General features: G+C 32.1%; 1 protein-coding gene and 2 pseudogenes across 3 annotated transcripts; 1 reads left to right on the top strand and 2 right to left on the bottom strand.

Moving 5' to 3' along the window:
* Positions 1-2,762: 2,762 nt before the first annotated feature.
* On the top strand, positions 2,763-6,154 carry LOC111283772 (galactoside 2-alpha-L-fucosyltransferase-like; annotated as a pseudogene).
* Positions 6,155-6,324: 170 nt separating this feature from the next.
* Positions 6,325-9,027, bottom strand: LOC111283760 (uncharacterized). Of its 2 annotated transcripts, none has more exons than XM_022872375.2 (5): positions 8,895-9,027; positions 7,695-7,891; positions 7,469-7,578; positions 6,661-6,803; positions 6,325-6,562 (listed from the first exon to the last, which is right to left on the bottom strand). In XM_022872375.2, the coding sequence occupies exons 2-5, from the start codon at positions 7,828-7,830 to the stop codon at positions 6,520-6,522; spliced, it is 432 nt and encodes a 143-aa protein (XP_022728110.1). In that variant the 5' UTR covers positions 7,831-7,891; positions 8,895-9,027; the 3' UTR covers positions 6,325-6,519. The 2 variants fall into 2 exon arrangements, with proteins under 2 accessions (XP_022728110.1, XP_022728120.1); XM_022872385.2 differs by having other exon boundaries at positions 7,695-7,841; positions 8,895-8,981.
* A 1,649-nt stretch (positions 9,028-10,676) lies between these two features.
* Positions 10,677-26,712, bottom strand: LOC111283742 (uncharacterized; annotated as a pseudogene). Its single transcript, XR_016329325.1, has 20 exons — positions 26,526-26,712; positions 26,326-26,395; positions 26,184-26,226; positions 25,533-25,610; positions 25,279-25,363; positions 25,081-25,163; positions 23,632-23,689; positions 21,007-21,117; positions 20,215-20,272; positions 19,872-19,968; positions 19,166-19,201; positions 16,720-16,856; positions 16,451-16,521; positions 16,287-16,340; positions 14,833-14,975; positions 14,064-14,204; positions 13,112-13,342; positions 12,858-12,917; positions 12,147-12,407; positions 10,677-10,935 (listed from the first exon to the last, which is right to left on the bottom strand). The product of XR_016329325.1 is annotated as an uncharacterized LOC111283742 (transcript).
* Between the last annotated feature and the right edge of the window lie 1,075 nt (positions 26,713-27,787).

Below are 27,787 nucleotides of genomic sequence, written 5' to 3'. Positions count from 1 at the left end.
GCCGATACGTATGGGTAGGCGTCAAAAGTTGAAGTGGCTTCATACTAAAGAATATCTAGCTATTTGCCTTGGCTAGTTCGGAATAATGGTGATTGGCTAGCAATATGGCAGCCGCCGGTTTAATTTTTTTATTTGTAATTAATAATATTAAATTTAATAAATTAGTGTATAGTTTTATTTATAATTTTTGAATAAAAATAATGATTAATAAAAATTTATCAACTAATTTATAAATAATTTATGCATTTATTTTCATAACTTGTGTAATAAATTAAATACAAATATATTTTTTAAAATTTATTTTTCTAAAATTATTAAAAAATATTAAAATAGATAATTTTTAAAAATAAAAATAAATAAAAATCCAAGCAAAAAGTCAAAAAAAAAACAATCAAACATGCCACATGAACACCTCTACTTAATATATACTAATGAATCGAATATGATATATTTATGTTCATCCGACTTTAATTTAATATCATATTATTATTTTTGATACCCAATTTTGATTTCGTGTATATATATATGTATAATCTGTATTTGATATGATTTGATTAAAAATTAATTTAATAGTATAACATTCATAAAATATAATTTTTAATATAAATTGATTATATAAATATAATATTTTATTAAATAATTTATTAATCTAATATAAAAAAATTAAATTAAATAAAAAATAAAAAATATATTTTTATTTATATATCAAGACGGAATGAAATAAGAAAGGACAAAACATCTTAAGCTTGTCTCTTATTCCATCTCGATTTTAAAAAAGATAAGTTGTTATACCTTGAGCCGATTTCAATTTTAAAAAATAATCCTTATTAAATTGATGGGCGGTAACCATTGGATTCGTATTATTTTGACACCCCTATCTTTACTAACTTCATCCTAGGCTAATTTAAAAAAAAAAAAAACTCGATTTAATCTCAAATTAAATATATATATATATATATATATTAGATAAGAGTGAATCAAAATCCATTAAATATATATTGATTTATTATCTTACGTTTATTGATTTTTTTTACAAAAAATTAAAAATTAAAAACTAAAATATAAAAATAAAAAAGGTAAAAAATAAAGACAAAAGGTGTTATGTGAATTTATTAAATTAAAGTATTAAATAATAATTTTATTAATATAATATAAATAATTAAAAATAATAAAAAATTATTTTTATATATCTTTTGAGTAAGATAAAAACACTTTAAATTCGTCTCTAACTCGATTTTGATTTTCTAAATTAAAATAAAATCTTAACTTAATCTCAATTTTTAAAAAAATGCACAAATTAATGTGGGATGAATCAAAACTCTTACTTCTATTGACTTTTTTTTTTTTACATAAATTATCTCTTAAAAAATAAAATAAAAGATTTATATAAAAAAAATAAGGAAATAAAAAATGTAGATTTTGAAAAAAAAAGTGGGATGTCACGTGGAAACCTCATTTTTTTTAATTTTATAAAATTAATATTATGGATTATTTTAAAATGACACAATGAAATAAAAAATAATAAAAAATATGTCGATTTTGGAAAAAAAGATGTGGTATCGTGTAAGGTGGGTAACCCAACCTATCCTCAGCGGGTTTCGATCTGACCTGATCTTATAAGGTCGAATTTTTTTTTTTAAATAGGGTTTCGAATCAGGTTGAGTTGAATAACGTTAAAGAAAGATCGAGTGCGAGTTTTAAATAAATCCGACTCGATATTATATAAAAATAAATTTTAAATTAAAATTTTATTTATATATATTTATATATTTAAATATTTATATTTAAAAATAATATTTTATAATTTAAAAATGATATTTTATTAATTTCGAGTCGGGTACGATTTATATAATATCGGGTCGAGTTCAGGTTCAAATATTTAAAAAAAATAAAAAATTTCGAGTCCAATCAAATTTAAATTTGACGAATATAAAATTAGATCGAGTTCGAAATGAACAAAAATCTGCTCCGACCAATTGTGGTCCCTACTTATCTGATGACCCCATCTTTTCCAGACTCTACAAAACTAATGTTATAGATATTAATTAAAAAAGACAAAAAAAAAATAATGCTTTGAATTCGTTATCATGTGGATATGGTTCATCACATTTGAACCTCTAATCTACTCTTTGGCAACATTGTATATTTATTATTTGCGATTTGAGTTTTAAGTCTACATTGGGCTTTCAAAAAACAAAAATGGAAAACCCCATTTTAGATACAGAAGTTTATATTGCCACCGTTTGGTCTGTGAGAAAAATTTATGAACTAGGGAATTGTTGGGACCTTTTTTTCATTGGAATGTGATTATTTGTGCTAAAGGGAAAAGATGGAAGGACAAAGGAATAAATGGTTTAAGGAATATCCAAAGATTCAATTCCCATTTGAAAGTAATGTTATGTCTTTTGATGAATATGCAAGGCCACATTCATGCCTGATGGTGTCCATTTCTTGCATGCAAAGCTCTCTCTCTCTCTATATAGCATCCGACATGATAAAAACCATACTATTGTTAGGCCAAAATGCAATTTTTTCTAATAGATGATGGCTCCATTACCGCAAACTAATCAAAAACCAACACCAACTACCTTGATAATCGCATGTGACGGTTCCTCGTCAATCCCAATTCTTGTCTCAATTACTACTCTAAATCTCTCCAATCCTTTACCCCACCCCACCCCAGCCAATCCCTGTCCCTCCTTCTTTCTCTTCTTCTCCTACTTTGCTCCTCGGTCCTCTTCTTCTGGCTTATTTTTTAATTTTACCCAAATGAGAATCTTGGTGCTAATAATACGAAGCGGTTGAGAAGAAACCCGGACAAGAATGACCCGGACCCTGATGTGGAAGGCATGATTTTGAGGGATCGAGAAAGGAAATGTGGGTTGAGTTCAATCAATGAGGTTGATGGGTTTTGTTGTGGTGGCTTTGATGGTTGTTTCAGTTATTTTTTCTGTTTCTGTAGTGCTTCAAGACCCACCAAGTGATGGGGGTTTTGGAGTCTGGTAAAGAGGTTAGATTTCTTTTTTTTTTTTTGGGAGTCAAGTAAGGAGGAAACAGTTCTTGAAGTCAAACCCCAGAAAGGTAACTTCAATCTTGTTTTTAATTTTTGGTATGACTGAAAGTAAGGATATTTTGCTCTTATGAATGAAACCCCAGAAAGAACTTCATCTTTTGGGTTGTTTTAAATTTTTTTTTGACTGTAAAGTTTTAGTTTTTATTCGGTCAAGTAATGAATTTGAGTGTTTCTGAATAATTTTTTATCGGTTTTATTGAGTGGATGTGTAAATGCTGTTGCGGCTTGGTTGTAAACTTTCTTGTCCGAGTGCCATAAATAGTAGCCAATTTCATTATGGTTGGCTTGCTTGAAGCTGCTTAATTTCATTATAGCTGCTGGATCTATGTCACTACTTTTCATGATGCTGAATGTGATGATTTGGAAGTAAAATGCTTTAAAATGGGTCATGTCTTTTGAATGCCTTACCTGTCAGTGCCACATTGTATTTTCCATTGTAAAGCAATCTATTAAGGACAAGTTCCTCTCCATGTCAGCTTGTGTCACCCAAGATGGCCGATTGTTGGGTTAAATTGTGGAAGTCTTGTGCATTAACAAAATTAGTTGAAGTTTGCTTGAACTTTGGTGATTGCCATGCTTTTATCTATAGATTCTTTATTTCTACGCATGAATCTGTTGTTGAATGCCATTTTGTGGTTTACAAATTTTCTGTCAACCACTTTATCTCATGTTTTAGTGCACTTTTCAAGGTTTGAGTAGAAACTTGGTAACATAATTGCACTCTGCTCCCCTCCGACTATTTTGTTGTCAAGAGGAGAATAGTGGGGTTCGAACCTAGGTTCTCTCCACTTCCTTAATTTTTCTACCCAACTCACCTCCCTCCCTTGTAAAAGTTTTCAACCCCTCCATGTAAAATCTACAATTTTTTTTAAATGTGTGATGGTAGAAATTTCACAACAGCCTGATTTGTTAATAATTATTGGTACGAGGATTAACGTTAAAAGTGTAAATGATATATTAATACTTTTAAATTATTTAGATTTGATTTGAATAAAATTTAAATTCGATTCAATAATTGTTAAGTTTAATTTGAGTTCGAATAACTTGATTTATCATGCGAATCAAGTTCAAGTTTTTTAATATTCGACTTAAATAATTTATAAATTTAATTGAATTTTATATTTTAATTATTTTAATTAAAAAATTATTATTTTATCTTTATTTATATATATATATATATATATGAGTTTGAATTTAAATTTAAACATAAATCTTCAAATTTGAAATCGAATATAAAAATCAAATTATTTTTTTATTTAATAAATAAATTTAATTGAACAAGTTAGAATAACTTAACTTTTAATTTGAGTCAAGCTCACTCAATTACAACCTTAATTGGCCTAGTTCCATATTATTCACGGTCCTCACCTATTTCTTTAATTTGAATATGGCATTATTTCCTCAAATTCAAAATTTTTTTTTGTTAAATGAACATGGAAAAATCTTTGTTTTCTGCCTTTTAAGTCGAAGGTCCAGTTGGTGATCGTGGCCCTTCTGTTGAGGCGCGTAAAAATAAACTGCTAGGTGGGACTTCTTGCAGCTGGATTTGATGAAAGATCTTGTGCCAGCAGCTATCAATCTGTCTTGTACCACAAAGAATCGCTACATAAACCTTCACCTTACTTAATCTCAAGGATACGGAGTTAGGAATCTCTCCATAAACGTTGTGGGCCATATACTGAATCCTATAACAAAACCTTGGAAAAGCTCAAGACCATGCATCACCATGGATCTAGGTGGTAATTATTATGGATTTCCTTTAGTGGATTAGGGAATAGGATATTGACTCTAGCTTCAGCATTTCTTTATGCTCTCCTTACACATCGTGTTCTACTTGTCGACCCTGGAGCTGATATGGTTGATTTTTTTAGAACCATTTCCTGAGGTCTCCTGGTTTGTCCCTTCAGATTTTTTCCTTAAAGGTCAGTTCAACAGCTTTGATCAGAAATCTCCTCACTGTAATGAGAGAATGCTGAAGAATAGCACTTCTGCTAATTCAAGCAGGTCGATATCGTCTTCTTTTGTGTATCTCCATCTGGTCCATGGTTATGATGGTCAAGATAAGCTTGTTTTCTGTGATGAAGACCAAATTTCTCTCCAGGATGTGCCTTGGTTGATCATGAAAACAGATAATTACTTTGTCCCATCGCCCTTCTTGATCCCCCCTTTTGAGCAGGAACTGAGTAATCTCTTCCAAAGAAAAGAAACAGTTTTCCACTTCTTGGGTCGATATCTCTTTCACCCGACAAATCCAGTTTGGGGACTTGTAACTAGATATCATCAAGCTTATTTAAAGCTGACGAAAGGATGGGCATCCAGATCAGGGTATTTAACACTGGGACTGGTCCATTCCAACATGTGTTCGATCAGATCATTGCTTATGCCTTGAAGGAGAATCTGCTGCCTGAGATAAGCAAGGAAAAGCCCATAATTAATCAATCTCAGAAATCTAAAGCTGTCCTGGTTACATCTTTGAGTGCTGGTTACTATGAAAGAGTAAGGGACGTACTGGAAACATCCAACTGTGACAGAGGAGATAATCAGTGTTTACCAACCAAGCCATGAAAAGTACCAGCGAACAGAAAAGCGTTTTCACAATAGGAAGGCATGGCCAGAAATGTATTTATTGAGCTTAACTGATTTGCTAGTCACTAGCTCATGGTCAACTTTTGGGTATGTTGCTCAAAGCCTTGGAGGATTGAAGCCATGGATACTCTAAAAACCTGAGAATCGGACAGCCTCTGATCCACCTTGTCGTCAAGTTATGTGAATAAAGCCATGTTTCCATGCCCCTCCCTTCTATGACTGCGATGCCAAAAGAGGCATTGACACAGGTGCACTGCTTCCTCAGGTAAAGCACTGTGAGGACATGAGCTGGGGTCTTAAGCTTGTTGACAATGAGAGTGAGTATAAGCATTGTAGCCCACGCATTATACTAAATCAAATACCTTAATTTGCGCTTCTGCAAACATTTTTGTTGGAACCCTCTTAGCACCTAGTTTCCCTAACATGATTCTAGTGTTTATGCAGTTAGAATCTATGCTCATAAAATGGATCCCATTGATTGGTTGATCACTCATAAATGGAATGAGATGTTGCTGGGAAAATTATTCTCTGGTGGCTATAAATGGAATATACAAAGTCAATGTACTGCAGTACTTTTATTCCCTGTACGAAGCTTGGGATTATCTCTACCTTCATTTCTCGAATCATCTCCACCAAAATTGAGACCACAAAACATAGATGAAATGTGAAAGCAGGTAAATAAATTGGCATCATGTATTCCAAGATAACTTTCAGGCAATTTTTCCACTAGGAGAACCAGCATTATCCAGTTGCAAATCTGAAGTATCATCAGTTAATGAGACAAACTTAACATATTTCATGTCTGTACATATAACATAAAACTCATCTCCATTGCCTAACTCTATCTTTGCTTGCTTCCATCAATTCTTCCTTCCTTCACACAAGATGATATGGTATCCATGTCTGTAATATAAAGAGAAAAATAACCAAATAATAGTCAGAGCCAAGGAAATTTGAAAGGGTTAACAGTATGAAGCTGAATTAACAACAAAAATACATACGTTGATTTGAAGGGTGCACTAGTAGCTCCAACGACTGTGTTGAAGGCAACTTCCTGAAATGGGCCTGCCATCTTACCCCGAGGAAACCATCCTAGATCTCCACCCTTCTTCCCTGATGGACACTCTGAATATTCTTGAGCTATCTGGAAAAAGAGACGATGAGTATATTTAATGAACACCAGAAAAGAGTATTGAGGTAAAAAAAATTCTCTTTGCTCCCAGTAAATAGCAATGATGGCATAGTCCTTACAAATCCACAACACTATGCACACATATAATCGATAGTACATTCCCATCAACGATATGAGTTTGTATGGATGTGTGCATAAGCACATACATATGGAACTCTGTTGGCTCAGTGAGTACCTACGACAAAGTTCTAGCAAAAAAAATCCATGTCAAAGACTATGTCATGCATGCCTGCATGCTATAGAGAAAATGTGGCCAGTATTTTGCTGAACAAAAGCAAACAAATTATAGATCACCACCAAAGTCGTCTATCCCTACTGTCCGTTTTTCTTTGATTTTCACTGGAGAATCACATGAGGACGTCATGGATAAAGGAGTAAACAGTAGGATTATTTGAATTGCTGATAAAAATCTATTCAATCAACAATCACTCCATATTTAAGTAAGTTATCAGCATATGAATGTTACTGTCATCACAAAGTGCCATGACTAAAGATTGTTCTCCCGATTATTAATTGTGCATTGTTCTCCCAATTATTAATTGTGCTTCTGAAACCAAAGTTAGATTTCTAGTATAGTATATTTAAACATTCAAAAGATGAAATCCTGATAAATTCACCTTTGCAAATTCAGCTGGTGGGACCTTATCACCATTGCTAAGCCAACCATCTTGCAGTTTCTTGTACGCTTCATTGATCTTCCCCTGCTTCTCACATAAGATGTGCCTAGCTGAAAAATTGAAAAAAATAAAAAAAAACAAAAGAACAACAAGCGTGTAAAAGATACGTGATGAAATGTAATAAAGTATCAATGCTTCTGTGAAAATGGTAACAGGAAAAATAGACCTTTAACATAAGTGCAGGTGCCAAGTCCATCTCCCTTCCCCGCTTTTCCTTTGCCCTTTGAAGCACTTTCATCGCTTCCACCTCCAGCTTGTTTGCCTTTTCCCTTGGCTTCCTTTGGTTTTGAGTCCTTTCCCATCTCTCAAAAACCTAATTATCTAAGTACAAATTAATGTAATTGCTAGAAGGAACAGCTTCAACTGCATTTGCAAAGGATGTCAAATGATAAGATTTTGATTTTTTTCATTCACCTTTTCTGGGAAAAAAGAATTTTCTGTAGTAAAATTTTCCCGTTTCTCTAGCAAAGCTATTAAAAGTGAAAAGAGACTGTATACTTCTTTCTTCCTCACTTGTAAATAAAGTACATCATTTTACAATTCAAGCTAAAATCAATGCCCTTGAATAAGAAACTTAATGTTTAAGCCAAGATGTGAAAGTGTTACTGCCCTTGAAACCCCCTTTAAATGATTATTCAGTTCTTCAAAGATCTAATCATGTCTGGTTTCCATGATTTAACACCTAATGGAATTATAATTTCACACATGTACTAAAAAGACCGACCAACTATTCATATCTCAGACAGCTCAACATTTCGAGATCTAAATTGTAGTATTAAACTCTGATTTGATGCATGGTAAGAAAATGACAAGGGTATAATGCAAATTTGAGGTGGTGGGTAAAACTCTTTTCTAGACATATTGCTCCTTCTAGTTCTAAAAAGAAGCCATAATTCAATAGTATAGTTATTTAAAGTCCTGAAAACATGTTAGACAGTTCACTCACCCTTTCTAGTTCATATGCAAAATCATTAAGATCATACTTCCTGAAGTGGGACAATTGTCTCCTATACTTTAGCCCAAACAATAAGTTTCTTAATCTACACCTTCATATTACTTCAATCATATTGATTTTATGCACTTCATTTCCAGCAAAACTCACCCAACAGAACTCTACTCAATTTATTGCATCAAAATTTCATTTTCAAACTCAATATTGAACAGCATGCAAACACATATGTAAAGCAAACACTATAAAAAAAACCCACAAACTAAAAAAAAAAAAAAGAGAAAAAAAAACTGGAGAGAATGAAAATAAAAGGGTGAATTTTAATCAAGGAAAATTCTTTATTAAAGGAGAATGAATTAAAATAAGAAGAACTTGCAAAGAGAGAAAGAGAGAGATGTGGGTGTTTGATACTTTTACCTTTGTATGTGTACAGTCACAATGACAAAGAGGGACAAAGCAATGGTTTTGTTTTGGTTAATCAATGTCTCTGAGACCAGGTTCCCCTGATGGAAGAGCAGATCAGTTCATTTGATGAGGCTTTGAGGTTGGGCCTTTGTCTTAGGCTTGGGCCATTGGCTTTGGCTTTCTACTTAAATGACGTTATTGCCCTAACTTAAGTCGGGGGATTGTCAATTTTTATTTGATTTACTGATTAAGAGCACTGCAATTAAATTGTTAATAATCAATTTTAATTTTTCACGAATTTGTTTTGAATTTTTTAATCTTTTATTAACATAAAATACTTGGCATTATCCAGATAAGCTAGTTTAATGAGACTTTGTGTTTAGAATTGAAAACACTTTTAATAATTAATATATATTTTAGAATTTAATTTTTATAACTTATATGTTTATAATTACTAGTGAAAATTATACTACTAATAATAAATCAACTTTCAATATTATGTACAATAGTTGACAATCTACAATTTAATTCACTAGTTATTTATCTCTTATACTAAAAAATATAATGACATAGGATTTAAGTGCTCTTCAAATTTGAGAAAAATTTTAAAAAAAAAATAGTAGTGATTATTTTCTTTAACAAAGCTGAATCAAGCATTATATACATAAACGCATGTAAATCACATGATATTTAATTTGAAAATACGTATATATATTTTTTTGCATTTAAAGAGTTAATTTTTGTTGTATACATCCTACGTATTTAATTGCATATTTTTTTGGTCAACTATCCATGATGGACATGCTGTAATGAGTAAGGAAGATGCCTTTTTTTATTAGAATTTAGAACTTCATCTTTAAAGTTGAAAATCTCGAACATAAATTTTAAGTTGACGATAATAATAAAGAAATAATTTCTCACATTGTCCAATCCAATATCATTAGTATCAAAAATATATTATAAACATTTATATACTTTCAAATTATGTCAGCCCATATTTCCAATCATTAATATGAAATAATTTTATTTTGAGATATAAGTAAATCGTAGTTTGAAAATATTTGTTCACATTAATATTTAAATTTTAAATTTATTAAATATTATTTTAGAAGAATACAAAATTCAATTGAGCTAATTTTATGCTTAAACAATATTCAAAACCTCTTAATATAATCAATCGTACGGACGTCTTTTGACCACTAGTAAAAGAATAGAGATTAGATTTGCTAGTTTTCCCATCACAAGATTTAAAAGAAATGAATAACCAACAGTTTTACCGTAAATGCCATGATCTTAAAGAGCGTATCAATCAATTACGTACTAAAATTGATTTTTGACATATAAATGTTTATATTATTTTCAACTTGTAAAATTTTTTTTTTTTAAGATAAAATCGTAAAATCTAATAAATCGAAACAGATAATGAGAAAGCAAAAAGTGAAAAGTGGGAGAAGCTCTGACCGATGGCCTCGGGGAAGGCCAGAGCCCACAAGGGGGAAGGCATAATTAGACACACCTTCAACATGGATGACAACAAAATGGTACTTTTATTTTTCTATCCCGGCCAACTTCATAGGAGAAGAAAGTTTATACTAACACTGATCCTGACGACTCAACAAATATGCTGCAAACCCATATCTGTAATTTGAGATGTTATAATTTCCATTATGTGCTAATTTCATCTGTTTATTATCTTCTATCCACAAATGATTGTTTCATGGAGATTGAAAAGCGTAGATGCTTACAGTTTCTGAATTATAAAACTACATTGCTTGCCTCAAGACGTGTCTAACTGTCTGCTTGACAGCCTCTCATCGATGGCCAGTTAGTTTAAAGCTAACATCCAAGCACATAAATCCCTGTCATGTACATCACCTGCCAGAAGTTGACGCCGTCTTAAGTTTTCGGCCTGCATTGTGAGAAGCTACTTAGTCTGAGTCTGACAGCGTCATCTGGTAAGCATCTCTTGGTTCCAAATCGGTTATTGAAGGAGGTAGATCGTTGTTTGACACCCTTCTTTCCCTGTGTCTCTCTCTCTCGGTCTAGGTTTATCCTGGAAAGCAGATATAGCAACTGGAGGTCAAAATATGTTGAGATTAATTGAAAAAAAGAGGATGATAAATTGTATACAATGAACTAAGATCATGTTTAGTACATAAAATTATGATAAGATAAGATAAGATGATATTATGAACAAAATTAGATTAAATAATATCATCCTATAATTTATTTATTAGTCAAAATTATGTTTTCTCAAAGTTTATACAATTTAAATTATTGATGTAACTTTTAAGAATATAATAGGATATGTAAATTTAATCTCATAGATTAAAGATAATCCTCTCTATTTTGGAAGGATTGAATCACCCTTTACCAAGAGGATGATAATCCTCTTTGTAATCCTATTCCTTTCAATTAGATACAAACTAAGTATAATATAAAATAATTATCATACTATCTTATCCATCATCTTATGCATCAAACATGACTTAAATACCTTTCAATTCTCTTTGGTAAACAATGATATAAATGGATTAAGAAAGTAGAACTAATCAGCCAAAAGTTAAAGACATAAGAAACATGGAATGTAGACTCTACAAGCAGTGCAATGTTCTTCCAAGGCTCCATTTAGTTGATGCTTTTACCATTTGATTTTGCTAGCCTTTTGTATTCTATTCTTTTTTTCTATTTTCTTCTTGCTTTATTTTCCCAAAAAAAAAAAAAAGAAGCAAAAGCATCAACCAAACAATGCCTAAATAATGATTAAAGCTTGATCTATTGACCTACTTAAAGAAAGGTTGAACAGTACCGATGTATCACATGCAGATATTGGGATTATGTTCAAAAATCAGACCTACAATAATCTAAAGGAGGGATGTAAGAGGAGAAGATTTCATTTATTCAGCAGATATTTGGTGGATGGTAAGCCTGGCCAAGAAGACTTAACATGGACATATCAGCATGCTGAAAATTAAGAAAAAGCATAAGTGCATAATTCATTGCCAATCTGGAGTCAGTCTCGTTAATGTAATAGACAGAGAGGTAATTGGGCAACTTTTTGCATGAATAAACAAGTGATATTTCACAGTTGACAAGCAAACTTTTTTAAGGCTTGTAGCACAATTCAGATGGAACAAAAAGTACCCTTCCTATCTAGTTTCTAGCTTCCAATCGGTGGTCATCATTATTGATTCCAATTAGTGGCATAAAATACCTATGTTGCTTGAAGATTGAAAAAGAGAAGCATTCCAAATTATCACTTACATCATTATCTGCTTGGCTTGGTTGACTTGACTGAGCTGGATGATTCTGTTGACTCCTAATCAACCAGATGCTACCATAGGACATCAACGATCCCAAAAGCAAAGCAGGACCAATCCTTGGATCCCCTAGATAATCATATATTCGAATTATAATGCCCTGGACTTTTTGCTTTGCTCCCATGCTTTTGGAAAGTATGCCTTGTTGACCTCTTGACCATAAAGGCTCTGCATCCTCAGGAACTAGTTCTGGTGTTTTTACCCTCTGCAATTGGAATAGACCTAAGAGCTTGAGTGGCAAGTTTAAGGTTTCAAAGGAGATAGATAATGAAGTTATAATTTAAATAGCAACTGTTACACAACACCATATTTACAGTTCAACCATAAATATATAGATGCCACCCCACCTGTCTTCCTTGCGGCATTACGCCCAAGGATGTTCTGGGACAGCAAATTGTCCCTCTCTAAAACGTTCTACAAACAACAAAAATTTGTTAATGGAAATATGACTCGCCTAAAATTTCTGGACGAACTAAGATACATTGATTACTAAAAATAATCTAATGAGAGTCTCTTGGCATAGACTTTGCCCAAAACCATATGTTCATATTAAGCAATAGTGATAAGAGTTAACATAAAAAAAATTAAAACAAAGAGCATCCACAAACATAAGCCTTCTTTTAGAAATTAACAAAAGAAACAAGATGCGGCATACATAGAAGGGGAGATTCCTGGAGTCACCATCCTTGATTATATTTGATATCCATTGGATGATCTGCAAAAGAGGCAAAACACTGACAATTAGAAAAAATCTATATATTGGCTTAAGAAGGTTTGGTCTCTTACATTGTAAGGATTCTCGACAGAACATCAGAAAATAAATAATGCAAACTTATAAACATATAAGACAGCAGAATCATGAAGGCACCTGATGCTGTAGCTAAACTCACAAGAGATAGATGCTTATACCTGAGAAATTTCAGCTGAACCATTGTAAGTCACTGAAAGTTGTGCAGCAGGATCAACTTCTTGTCGGTGGAATTCCCATATACTTTTTCCCTTCTTCTCAACCTTAACAGTATCTGCAGTAGCATTCCTTTCATAGCGGACAATGAATAACCGGGGGACATCAGTTGGAACTCTCCTTGGTCCACATGTTTCATAACTATTTTCCGTATTAAGGTAGAAAAAACAGTAATTCTGGATAAAACTCAAAAAACAAATCAGAAGTTAGATATAAATAAGATGAATATAATTAAATTGTAGTACAAAAATTTGTAATCTAATTCCTACGAGATAATTTATTGGTTTGGCCTGTCTAAGATTTAATGATTAGCTATCGGTGTGAGAGCCCAGATGACCAAATGTCCTAGCTTTCAAAAACTGGCACCCATTGTGATGCTAAAAATTAATTTCAACACAAAATAGTGATGGCTTGTGCTTGGACCAATTGCACAGCCCAATGGGCTTGAGCATGCAAATGACAGAGTAATAGGAGTAGCAATGTTGGTTTGGAAACCTATCAACCAAAGCTTTTGGTTTAAAGAAAGGTTGGCTATTGCTGAAAATTAATACAGTTTTTGAGCTTGCTTAAATATTGATGTCAATCCCTACATTTACGACAAAACTAAAGAGAGAGAGAAATAGAATGACTAAAGAAGCCCAGGTTCAAGCTCAGCCATCATGCCAAAATAACATCGCCATCTAAATTCAGATTTAATTATAACCCGTTTTCAATTCTCACATGTTCCCTGTACCCCTTAAATATACCCTAAACATAAGATGAAAGATGTTCTCATCTAAGAAACAGAAGAAAAAAGAGTAAGTTAAAAGCAAATCATAGAGGAAAAAGCTCTTTTTCTAACTTTAAAATCACAAGCAGCCAAAAAAATAAATATATGAAAAAAGGCTACGTATGTACCTTTTGGACTTCCCCATCAAGCCAACCTAATGTCAATCGCTTGTTTTTAAAAGCAACAACTGCTGTTATTGAGTGCTCATCTTCACTTTCTACATTCAACTCACTAGTCTTTGATAATATTTCTTGGACCCTGCGCATGGTCTACAACCTAATTTAGTTCACCCCATTTTCTAAAATCAAAGAGGAGTTGGCCACCATATTGTCCTCTGTAATGCTAAATAGGATTAAATATCATTGCATGACATTGAAGATAAAAAAAAAAAAAAATTCATACATGTATGCATGAATTCAGGCATACATTTATATACATTCATTATGTATTATCCTTTATTCAATATTCTATCATTCCAAGCTGCCAGTTTCAAGTGTAACAAATCTTTTCATGATCATCTATGCTTATGGTTTCCCCTTTTCAGATCGAGTATAATTTTTCTCATTAACAGAATATACTATCTAATCAAGTAATAATAATCTAGGGTGTCATTTGAATTTATAGAACAAATGAAAGAGAAACTGCTAACCCTATTTTTTGAAAACAACTGTTAAATCATACCGAAGTTGATAAATTTCCTTCCAGAGAAACTGCATCATGTATAAATCAAATACAGACAAAAATGTCCTCATTTTAAATGCTAATGAAACAATTTAATTTTCCATGGTTTTAACTGTCAAAAGGAGGTTGAAAAAAATGCTGGGGCAAATAATGCAACAGGAAAAGATATGAAGAGAACTGAACATATGAAACATAATCTAGTCCACAGAAGCTTACTTCTCGCATACTATCAAGTTCCGGACCCAGCCTTCCAGCTAGGATGGCGCAATACCAGGTCAAGATATCACGCCCCGCACGAGAATAGCCATGAGCATCACAACCTAGTTCCTCTGATGTCAAACTCCTTAATTGAGGAAGCTCTAAAAAGAAATGACGAGACATAAAGCCATTTCTTAAGGAAAGAAAAACAAGAAAAAGATTGCTCTATAAAAACTTGGCAAGTATTGCTAAGATCAGTCAAGTTATTCTGCATTCACACCTAAGAAACAAGAAGTAGCATTTATAAAATTAAAATAAACTCAGTGAAAAAACAGTATGATGCTTGCACGAACTGAGAGGACAATTGTATAACATTTTCAACCAGAAATTGGATAATCAGCCAGGTTCCTTTGTTTTCCTTTCCACTTACAAACTAACCGCAGCATTATCATGTTCCATGCAGGCTTTAAGCAAGCAATTTTCCAACATTTCAGCACATGCTTAAAATTTATACTGAAGATGATATCTATATGAAACATTTTATCTGCTAAGTAGTGGCAGAAATCAGTCAGAGCACGACTTGCAATTTTTTCACTAAAAGCCACAATTTCTATTCTGATTTTACCATCAAAGTTGAAGAGAATAGTAATCTTAGTACCAAGTATTTAAGTAATGAAACTAAGCAGCTCATTCATCCATTTAGCACTTTAAATGAATCCAATACTTTCCTCCCTTAAGAGATAGAACTACAAGAACTTTTATAACCTAATGCAGAACAAGTTTCTGAACATTCTCTAATAACTATTGCTAAAGATTATGTTCCTGATGGATCACAAAGCTTTGCTGAGATACATGCCAAATCACTGTGCATCTTGACTTTCTACAACATGCTGTTAAGGCAATCAAATTAAATTCACAATCAGTTTGGAAAACAGAATGCAGTCTACTACCCAGCTATCTTGTGTGAACCAGTAACAACACTGTGTAACCTGAAACCACTGGCTTGTGGTCCTTAGATGATGCATATAGGATAATATGCTTGGATATTATAAAGCTCCATATTAAAAAAATCTACAGATTGGGAATGTCTTGACTAGTCCAGTACCTGTGAGTTTCAATACCCTGCATAGTTATATTCTTGAGTCTTTGACTTATCTATTCTTAGAATGACAATAAGAACATAAAATGGATGAAGCCACTATGGACGAAGCACATTCTTATCAACAAGTGGCATTACTGTTGCAGTGGGTAATTTAAGTACTTGTAATTAAGTGATCCAACCAAATTATACAAATAGTAAATAGTAGAAACAAAGCCATATTTTGCCCAAAAAAGGTTATATTTGATTGAGAAGTAAAAGCATGCATTTTGTCCTATTAAAATTAAATTTTATTTTCCAATTCTTCAAAATATTTGCCTTTATATCCAAAGATTCTCAAATATTAACCGGTATAAGAAATCTTCAGATATACCTTGCTGTTTGTTCTGTTCCAAGACATCTAAAAACCATGAATCATTCACTGATCCTGCAAATAGTATTCACAGCTCAGCTTAGTACAAGAACCACAGCAATTAAATTGAAGTTCTATAGGCATCAAGAACTAATAAGAAATAGAATACATATGCAGTAACATGCCATGATACACTAGAGGTTTTACACCCGGATCTTTCAAGAACACCAAAGCAGGTGCAGACTCCACTCCAAACCTGTTATTAGTCGTAAAAATCTGTCAAGGTAGATGCTACCATAGAAAATGAAAGAAGACTAAAACTCAAGGATTGCAATATAAAATAAACAATCAAAGATCAATAGGTACACTTAAATTACATACATGTAACTATATATGAGATTCTTCTCTAATTAATATAGAAACCCAGTGCATAAGAGAAGCAAAAACTACGTACGTGGTCCACCAAATGGAAAATTCCTCTTTGCGCCACAGGACACAGGCAAAAGTGGCATAATTCCAATAATTTTTTGCAGCTTGTCGCATTACAGGAGTTGCACGCTCCCCTGTTTTTGAGAAGAAAATCACTTTTACCTGAGTCAGAAGCAAGAAACAATCCACTATTAACATGGGATACATGCAAATCAAAGGGAAGTTAATAAAATGGAAGAGTATTCAATTTTCAAAATGTTCAAATGTAATATATATATTAAAATAAAATGAAGAAAAAAAAAACAGAACATTAAGGATAAGTGTGCCATTGAAACATCATAACATGTCATAGAATATCAGCAGTGACATTTACATAAGAAATGACTAGTAAAATGTATCAGAACCAAGTACTAATTGATAGGCCAACTGCACATACTCTGATGAAAATTTTCCATGGATAGGCAATTATATCATGTTAATTTATGCTAGGCCAATAATCTGAAAATAAAAAAGGCTCTAAAAAACTAACAAAATGACATTATAATCAATGTTACAGGTTAATTAAAAATTTTATAGAAAGCTTTCAAAAAAATGTTAAAATGTAATGGAACAATACATAATACAAAATGGAATAACCCCTAATCTTATTCAAGGAGTAAGATCATTAAAAAGTATTGAAGGTCAAAACCATTACACATGCATTCCACTTGAACAATTTGAACAAGAAAATCTGTTGACTAAGAAAAATTCTCCATATTTAAGTCCTTTATGTGAATAAAACTGCAACATGAATTATCTTACTAAATAACCAAAACCCAAACTACTTTGACATACAAAGACTAATAAACTGAAAAAGGCAATAAAAAAATGTTTAAAGTCATGAAACACAAGCTATAACAATAAACAGGGGGAAGAAAAAAACAACATACGAGCAGTCTGGTACTAAGATAAGATCTTCTGTTAAACTAATACAAAAATAATAATAATAAAAAAACCTGATTCATACTACTCTCTCCATTTCAAATTGAATGCCCAAGCTGAACTCTTGATGTGCCGTTTAAGAAAAAAACTTTGGTTTTGAGGTTTAATCAACGAAATATTGATATTTAATAGTATAACTTTTAATGCAAAAAGTTTTGGGTGAAATAAACAAACTCCGTAGATGAAATAGGAAAGGACACAAGCCACCTCTAGTTTGGAAAAGCTACTTTACCCCCTAGGAAGTTGGTCAATCAGTTAATCTTAATTAGCCTAATCCTTTTTTTCCTTTTTACAAATTAAACCTACTTTAAGTTCTAATTTTTTAATTTATTTTAATAATTTTTTAAATTTATTCTAATAATTCAAAGTTAAAAACTTAAACTAAAATTAAATCTAAACTTAGACTTAAACTTAAACTAAAATTAAATCTAAAAAGAAAAAGCCTAATAATTAAAAAAGAATCAAGTCCCTCTTTTCCTTATGAACAAAAAACACAAAAACCTCTCTTTCTCTTGAATGGAATCCAACCTTCCTTGTGCAACTCCTTTCATCTCCCTTGACAGAACAAAGCCTACATTCAATTCATTTAATTTTCAGAATATCAACAGGGCCCCCATTAAAGTTTCCTCTCATTTTTTGAGTCTGTCTCCCATGACAGAACAAAACCCAATCTTCTTGGTCTTGTTGGGTATGGAAGTACAGCATACAAGCTGTAAATATTTGTTTCTGATATGTTCTTTTCCTAGTGACAGACAGATTATTTATTTTCAGCAATAGATTTTCAAGTGAAATATGTGCATATATAGGTTCAGAACCAAGATTATTGATTGCTGATTCCTTTGTTTATTCCTCTGGAGCACATGATTGATGAAGCCCACCACAGAAAGAAAATAAGTTACACATGGGAGAATGGGTTTAAAAGAGAGATTTTTGGCTTTTTTGGTCTCTATCGTGGGAAAGGAGGAGGGGGACTTGATTTTAACTAAACATTTTTTCCTTTTGCTATCATAAAAGTTTTTAGTTTAAAATTTTGACTTTTAATTATTAGGATAAATTAAAAAGTAAGACAAAAAGCGAGTTTAATTTGTAAAAAAAAAAAAAAAGAGATTAGATTAACTTGAAAATATAACTAAATAAAGATAAGAGTTTGACTAACTCCATTAACAGTCAAGGGGGTAATATAGCTTTTCAAACAGGAGGGGTGTTTGTGTCCTTTTCTATTTTATCTAGGGTGGTTTGTGTATTCCACCCAAAAAGTTCTTTAAAAATAGAATATAGAAAAAGAAAGAAATTTAGATGTTTAAACAAAGAAAGATGACACAATATTGGAACATTCCACAGCAGAAAGGCAGACATTCAATTTAGAACAAAGGGAGTTGCACAAATAGACTGACAAACAAATCATGAGAGACTTAAGGAAATAAAATCATGTTGACAATATTATAGAGTGATGAATACTGGAACTGGAAAAAAGAAAGAAAAAGTCATACCTTATGGGGACTGCTTTTTGCCAGAAACCTTGGCCCCTGATATTAAAAAAAAGGTCATTTTCTCCAATAGTTGGAAGAAGTTGATACAAAAGCAGTAAGACACAAACAAGACAAGGTTAATAGAACTCAAAAAGCAAATTATAACAATAACTCAAAAATCTAAAAGTAAAAAAAAAATGGATGAACATTATTGTTTTGACAGTGATATGAGTTAGATACCCTGAAATATGGTAGGGCATTTAGTATGCCAAGTGTAATACCAAATTTGACCTTAATGAAATGTCAAAATGAATGCATAATTTCGTAACTATTCTTTTCATTGACTTCAAATGGATAAGATTAAAAAGTTATTTCCGCATTTATTTAACAAGAATAAAAGCTGGACATGGAAATAGCAATAAACAATGGTTATGACTGAACAAATAAAGCTTATCAAGAGAACGACAGATACATTCAGACAATTCATACTACTGATGCATTCAAATGGAACAGATTATACTTGCAAAAAGATGAGAATTGTTTTTGTTTTTCCTTCCTTATAGGAACATATTATGCAGGTGATATCAGAAAATATCTTTATTTAAGAAAACTTCAATGAGAATCAAATTTGAACCATGATTTAGAATTGTATTTAGCAATAGTAAAAAAACCTTAATTAAGAATAAAAAGTCAAGTGACAACTTCACGAAGAGATGCTATACATTACCAATGACTCCTTTGAATAGTAAAAGATGCGAGGCAAACTAAGTACAGCCATTGCAAACCAATCTGTAACTGCATCAACGGAGAGCTCTCCCTCAAACCTATACATTAGCATCAATTTAAGATATCATTACAGTATTAAAAAATTCTAACAAGTACATAATACATTCAATTACAGTAAATGGGAGATATGATCTGGTAAAATGTATGACATACACATAAATACAAAGACATTGCTTTTAACAATATAAAATAAACTGCACTTCAAGTATTTTGAATTTATTTTAGTAGTATCTATCTTTTTTTTTGTATTTTTACTTTAAATTCAAACCTCAAATGCAACTTACCTGATAAGACAGTCTGAAGTTTTACACCTGGATGGGAAAGAAACCAGTGAAGGAAGGCCTGGATACATTATTATTAAGTTAAACAAAAAATAAATGTGCTTGGTCACGCTGAAGCTAAATTTTCAAAAACAAATGACAACAGCAGTTGGAGTTGTCAGTGGCATAGCATCTACTAGGAAGGAGAAGAAAAGTATGTTGAAAACAATTCAACAAGTTCCTACAGAAACATAAATTGTTTCCAGTTGGAAAATACAATGTGAAATCCTCAACCATTTAGCTGCTTCATAGCACCTCCATGTTAATTGCTGGAATAATTGACAGCACAGTAGCGGGAATTACATCAGCTTCAAGCATTATAAAACAGTGACACTGTCATTCAGGATTGCTAGGTATAACTTATAAGACATACATACTGCTGATATTAAAACATCCATCTGCTTTCAATTAGACAACTTAAATAGAAGCCCATGATCCAGCTTTCATAAACAGTTTTCTACTACTTTCAGAGCGACAACAACAAGGACGCCATTGACAATTTAGTGTCAGCCAACCTGAAGTCAGTGATACAGTAGAAGGGTTGCTTTGATTAGATTTGACAACTTTAACATAAATAAGTTCATAGCCTTCGATGCAAAAAATCATATGAAATTATACTTATCTAACTATTTCTACCAGTTAGGGAATCCCTCTATAATCCAGTAAATTGCTTTAAGAGTTAATAGCAGAAACAATGATAGGGAGTAGAGCTATACATTAGCTGCTGGTTATATGAATGATCATAATACCACTAACCATTCCTGAAGAAAAACTGGCCTGTTGGTTTTCTCTCAGCAAGGTAGGCTGTGATTTGGATCTCACCAAGTTCTACCATACCAATGCTTGCAACCCCATTCAATAAAGCAGCTGAATATAAAGAGAAGACATAATTCATTAAAATATTAAAGCATTGACCATGATTTGAATAAAGATTTCTGAACAATTATACTACCAGAGAAAGCATCCACTAACACAAATAAAACTGCTGCATTCTGTTTTCAATGTAATATCTTCTTTTTCTTTCTTTTCTTTTTGCCTTTCTATAAAGAAATAAAGAGACAAAAGAAGCTTGTAATCGGAAAAATAAAGTGAAATATACACTATGTCCTAAAAAAAGAGCACATATATACATGTTTCTACATATTGGATTATGTGCCAATTCTAGTCCCCCTTCCTCATTGATAGCACCTAAAAATATAGCAATTTTACTAGTCCAAATTGGCGCAAACTTTTAAATTTTGTTCAAGGTTTGGTGCCTTAATGTTGTTTTCTTGCATTTTAGGGTTTAAACCCTATAGATGAGAAAACCATGCAATCCATGCATGCAGGGGAGCATTCGGCCATGCAAAACCAAAGAATAACCAAACCCTATTGGTCCAAAGACACTCGCATGTATTCGGCCAAAGCAAGATTTAAGAGGATTCCTTGAATTTCACTTGCATTAGGACTTGTTCATATAGCCAAGAGAGGAATTTGCATCCATGAAGGACTCCTACACCATTCAGTCTACTCAAAAATAAGAGAAGATAAAGCTCACTTGGATAATTTTGCAAGCACAAGGACCTTTTCATTCTTTATACCATTCGGCCATATCTAGTTCCAAGAAGACTTCAAGCAATAGCAAGCTCACATGGACTCTACACCATTCGGCCAAGGGTGTTTGTATCCCACCATGACTCTTGTGCTCAACCCTTGAAGAGTTGTGATGGAGGAAGAATTCTAGCAAAAAAATCTCAAGATAATGCACGACAACTTAAATAATCTTGAATTAAAATTCAAGCCCTAGCCAAACCTACCAAGAAGTTTGAATCAAGTTGGACTTCAAGACTTAAAGATGGATCACGCGGCTGAGATTGCTCCCCAAGACTCCCATTCGGCTACACTTCTTCAAGAAACAAGAATCCCATTCGGTCATGGTACTTTGAAGATGAAGATTAAGCTTGATCCTTTAGCATTTGATGTAACTTCAAACTCTTGTAATCTTATCTCCTTTGGCTAAAACCCCCTCTATAAACAGGGAGGCCATTCTTACTTGTTTCATCATCCTTATCAACCCTCATCTCTCACTTCTCACTTCACTTCACTTCACTTTTTCTTTTCTTAGCTCTTTTCTTTGGTTTTAGTTATTGGCTTAGGTGATAGATTTGCCAATAACAAAAGATTGTTTCTTTAATTCTTTTCTTTAAATCCAAGAAGTATTTATTTTCCAAGATCTCTTTTTCCTTTTACTTTTGGTTTCAAGCTTTGTTTTCTACTTCCATGTTTTCGGCATTCACATTCTACTACTCTATTTTCATGCAACCTTTACTCTTTAAATTTTTTTTTTATGCAATACTAGTTTTGACTACCAGTTCTTTTATGCTATGCAAATTTAAGTTTATGCAATCATTGTTTCAAGTCTGCTTTTTTATACTACAAGTATTTGGCTGCCACAAGATTTCTTTATTTTTAAGTCTTTAGATCTAGTTTTGGCACTCATCTCTAACTTACCAAGTGACAGTTGGATAAGTGAGATCTAAGCCAACATTACTCTTGCTTTTCTTATTTTGCAATCAACCCTAAAGTTTCATTTGTTTAGATATAGGAGTTTAAGATTTCAACTTTGGTACTTGAGAACTACCCAATAATTACAATCTATAATCCCTTAGGAGACGATACTGGAATACTTCCATTTTATCACTTGATCTGCGCACTTGCAAGCTATACAAAAAGCAGCAATCACTCATGCATAAAATTTTTAGTAGAAGTTAGAAAGAAAATAAACTTGTGTAGTTTGATAACCAGAATCCCAAATAAGCCTACAAAGCAATCATGGATACACTTTTCAATATAAATGTCATGCATTATTGGAATTTTCAGAAAATGTTGAGAATGGAAATTTCTTACTGCAGAAACAATTACAACAATCAACAAAGCAAATTAATATTTATATGAGGTCATCTCCAAACAGCTCCTATTAACTGTACAATCTTATAAAAACATATATCTTTTTAGCAACAACAATAATAATAATAACCCACGATTTATCCAATATCTTGTTTGTAGTGACAGACCAAACAGTTTCTATAATACATCTTAGTACTATAAAAATAAGCACTTACCTTTCAACATTGAGCCTTTTAAATTATTAAACAACATCAAATTCAGTTAACCTTCATCCTAACTTGATTGGAAATGCATTTTTTTTAATGAGTTGAAAATCAATATATTTAATCATATTACAATCTATATTTATCATAGTTGCCAAACAAGTCGACAAGCTATTAAAAATAATGTGAACAATGAAGTTCATAGGTAATTAAGAGCAGTAAAGTACACTTTTTGACATACAAACAAATATTCTTTACTAGATCTCAAACTTTCAGCACAAGAAAAACATACCAATTCTTTTCCAAGAATTGGCAAATTGAGCACAGTGATTGCTGCCAGATGAATACACCTAAATGCAAATCAAAGGTTAGAGTTTATTATGATTTAGTAAATCATTATAACAAAAAGATTGCAGATAATCCACGCTAAAATTGCATTAGGCGCTAACTAGTAATAATAAAACTGAATATCCATATTCCAAAAGGAAACAGAACACACATTCACCAATGTTAAGGCTGAGACCAATTCTACAGTTTATGCCTCAACTTTTGCAATGAAATATCAATAGGTAAATATTATACACTCACATAGAAAAGGGACTTAGCCCCTGTTTGCCCGGCTTCTAGAACAACGTCTTTATTTCGAAAAGCTTAGGCCAAAAAAGGTTTTGGAGAAAGAACTTTTTAGCCAGTTAATTTTAAAGAAGGCCAGCAATGAGAGTTCAAAGCCATTAAGTAATATTTCACGGAAAAAATAAAATTCTTAATTATTTTAGATAACTGCAAATAATTTCCATCTGACAGTTCTTCTCAAAAAGCTCTATTTCCACAATATCTTTTACTGAAGTTACAATCATGACAAACAAACTCTTAATTTACAGGGAAGGGAAGACAGGGCATCACTTCAGCAGTAGTAATGAAAAGAGGTTTGGTTGGTCTTAGTCATGCATATTTGAAGAAAAAAGCATTCAAAACATATGATTCAACTAGTTTATGAAAATGACATAGTCAAGTTGTTTAAGCATGTCATAAAAATACTAAAATCTAGAAAATGATATTAATCCATCAAGTTACAATTCAAAAGCACTGCTAGTAGCATTATGGATGTGTAAAATAGCAATGTTAAAGGACAGCAGTAAAATCAATGTTGAGTTGCCTTGTCATTAGTTCAACAATGAGCAGACTTTTTAAAGGTTCTCAAAATTTGAAAGCAAGGCCCCTCTCCCTACTTTTTTTTTGGAATAACTACTAGAGCCATAAGAAAGGAAACCGAGACTCCTATATGACATGTCAATGCGTTAATGTGTTCTTTAGAAAGCAGAGAATGTATTTTTGATGCTAAAAAAGAGTTAAAATCTTGGTAGCACATAGTTACCATGGCCAACACTTTATCTGAGAATAAGAGTTAGTTGACTCAACTTCAATTAAACATGGGCCAATCCTAGGTTAGCCCCCCTCTCTCTCTCTCTCTCTCTCTCTCTCTCTCTCTGAAGTTTGAATTTGAACTGCTGCAGATGAAATCTTAGTTTTCTCCACTGAACAAAGAGACTGTTTAAACTAGCTTTAGGAGGAAAGCAACGTAACCTATCTGTTTGACTACCTCAACAGTGATATTTGACTACAGAATGCATTTTTCTTGGGAAATTTTGGATTAGAGAAAGCAAAGAAATCATAGACAAGAAATGTGGAAATCTGATTAAAGTAGCAATGCTTGCAAACAAATATTGGTCAATGGTTGTACCTGAAGTAACCATGGTTTGGAATCTTGGAACATAGACTGAAAATCCTTTGAAGTAATCACATTAAAAGCATCATCTCCAGTATCTGCAGGAAGTGTCCATTCATCACCTTCATATAAATCTTCTTAAAGCTAGACTTGAAATGAAGGTTTATACCATGAAAAAATAAAACAAAAGGTAAAGATTCAGAATTTCACTACCAGAAGCATCAGCATGCAGTAGTGGCAGCTCTATGTTAGAGAACTTTTCCCCTGCATATTGCTGACCAACTTTTTCTATAAGATGCTGCAGACCATGGGAATAAAACCCTTCAATAAAAAAATGCAAAGCCCAGTATAGAGTTCTCTCTCTCTCTCTCTCTCTCTCTCTCTCTCTCTCTCTCTTTCTCTCTCTTGGAGATCAGAGACAGGAGATAAAACTACAGAAGTCTAGTACACTGCAATGAAATACTTACAAGTTGCTCATCAATTCCAAATACATCAAAATTCCTTTTCCATATGGGGTTTGTCAGAAGCTCATATGCATATCGAATCTGCAAGGAGATAAACACCATCTACTCACTTATTGGGTTCAGATATCATTTGAACTCAGCATCTTAAAAAACATGGCCTATTATGTTCACTTAGCTAAGGCTAAATGTAACATCATCTAATTGCAAAGGATAAACTTTAGGCTACATTTGATTGTTGCTTTCTCTGCTTGATTGTTGCTTCTTAGAAAATGTTACTTGAATGCAAAAGCAAATGGTTGAAAGTAAAATCATAGTAATTGATTAAAATCGATCGAATGGCTAAACTGCAACACTAATTCTAGCATAATTGTTCCATAATAAAGTTTTTTAAAAAAGGGCATTTTGGTCTCCAGAAAAAAAGCAATACTTATTTTCAATTCTTCAAAAATATTAGTGTTTGCTTTCCTATGATGTGCAATTTTCGCGTTTTTACTTCTGAAAAGCAAGAAGTAAAGCAGCAAACAAAGTAGCTCAACTATTGATAATCCAAAATGCCAAGAGTAATAAATTTTACTAAAAGAACTAGATTATTTTTATTTTATTTTTTGTGCAGAAGCAAACAAGTATTGAAGAATGAGGAAAATTAAAACTAACCTTGATAAACTCAGTAGTAGTAGGAGCTTCCAGTCATGAACTCCTGAAACGATCACGTTTGAAGACATTTAACAAGAAGATCAACAAATTAAACAAATTTCTTAATCTTTTTTTTTAAATCGTAAAAAATAGAAAGAATTACCACTTAGATTCAAGATTCTCGTACGCCTCCTTCACTGCTTCTATTGAACTATATGTCTTAATTCCCAAAACTGCCATACATCAAAAGGAATCATTATCCATAGTAGTTTTCTGTAAAAAAAAATAATGATCCAGCAACTACAAGTATTTTTCTACGCACAATATATGCATATGAACTCGATTATACACATTGGGACTAACCATCGTAATGAGAAGGGGGAAAGGAGTGAGGGAGAAGAACGAGCTGATATAACATGGCGAGAGAGAAGAGAATCAGAGGCAGTGCGTAGGCTTTGATTTTCGCTGCAAAATCTCCGGCCATTGCTCAATTTCGCCGGCGATATCCTGGTTCGTTGGAGATAGACTGAGCCGAGGGTTATTTACAATGGGGATTTTTAATTCGGCGATTACGATGTAAATTGTGAAATATAACACGTGGTGTGAATTCATTGGCTATACAAAAAAGATTGCTGTTAAAGCAGATTTCTTTACCATATTAAATCTTACATTCCCTTTTTTAGGCTTGTTGTAGTTTAAAGATCAACAGATTGTTAGATTTATTGCTAAGTAATATTAGGTTTAAGCAAGTCTACTATTTTTTTCCAAATATTTATATTTTTTATCATATATAATAAATTTAAAATTATGATTTATTAATATATAGATAAAAAATAAATATAAGCTTTTAAACTTTTATTACACGAAAATAAATCTAAAATCTTTCATAAATTTTCAACATTACATAAAATATTTATTCAATTAAATGGTATTAAGGATCATTTATATTAAATAATTGATATCTTATATGATAGATGACATGTAAAATAATTGATATTATTTTTTTTAAAAAAGAAAAAGCTATCAAATTAGGATCTTCGTGATAGCAATGTATTAATTAAATTTTTATTAAAATGATTTGAACACTAATCTCAAAATGATGCCATATACACATTTTAAGAATTTTAAATAACTTAATAATTGTATTTTCATTAATTTTAAAAAATAATAAATAATAAAAAAATTTTATTTTTTCTCTATTCCTCCACAACAAGAATTTACTAGTAAAAATTTAATAACCGGATTAAAACAAACAAAAATGCGGATTAGTTTTTTACCTTAAAAAACAATATTTTAGGGTGCTTGTTTGCCTTAAAAATTGATACACCAATTACCTTATCAATATTGAGCTTAAGGTAGCCCAAAGCCTAAGGGCTGAGACCGCCTTTGGAAAGTTTTTTTCGAGCTAGGCCTACAATTATGTGGCCCAAATTAACCCACTAGCTTTAGGGACGATGGGCTTTTCAGCTAGTGCATTGTTGAAATAAATTTGATATTTTGTATATTCATTTATTTATTTTGTGTATCAAACATAACAAATTAAAATTAAAAATTATTATGTTATAATTCATATTGATACATCAAACATAAAATTTTATTTTTATTTTTATTAAATTTATATATAA

The sequence above is a fragment of the Durio zibethinus genome, chromosome 17 (assembly GCF_047325235.1).
Source record: "Durio zibethinus cultivar Kanyao isolate XHJ-2024 chromosome 17, ASM4732523v1, whole genome shotgun sequence".
NCBI classification, from domain to species: Eukaryota; Viridiplantae; Streptophyta; class Magnoliopsida; order Malvales; family Malvaceae; genus Durio; species Durio zibethinus.
The sequence above is the reverse complement of the archived record's forward strand: the minus strand, read 5'-3'. Positions and strand labels throughout refer to the sequence as shown.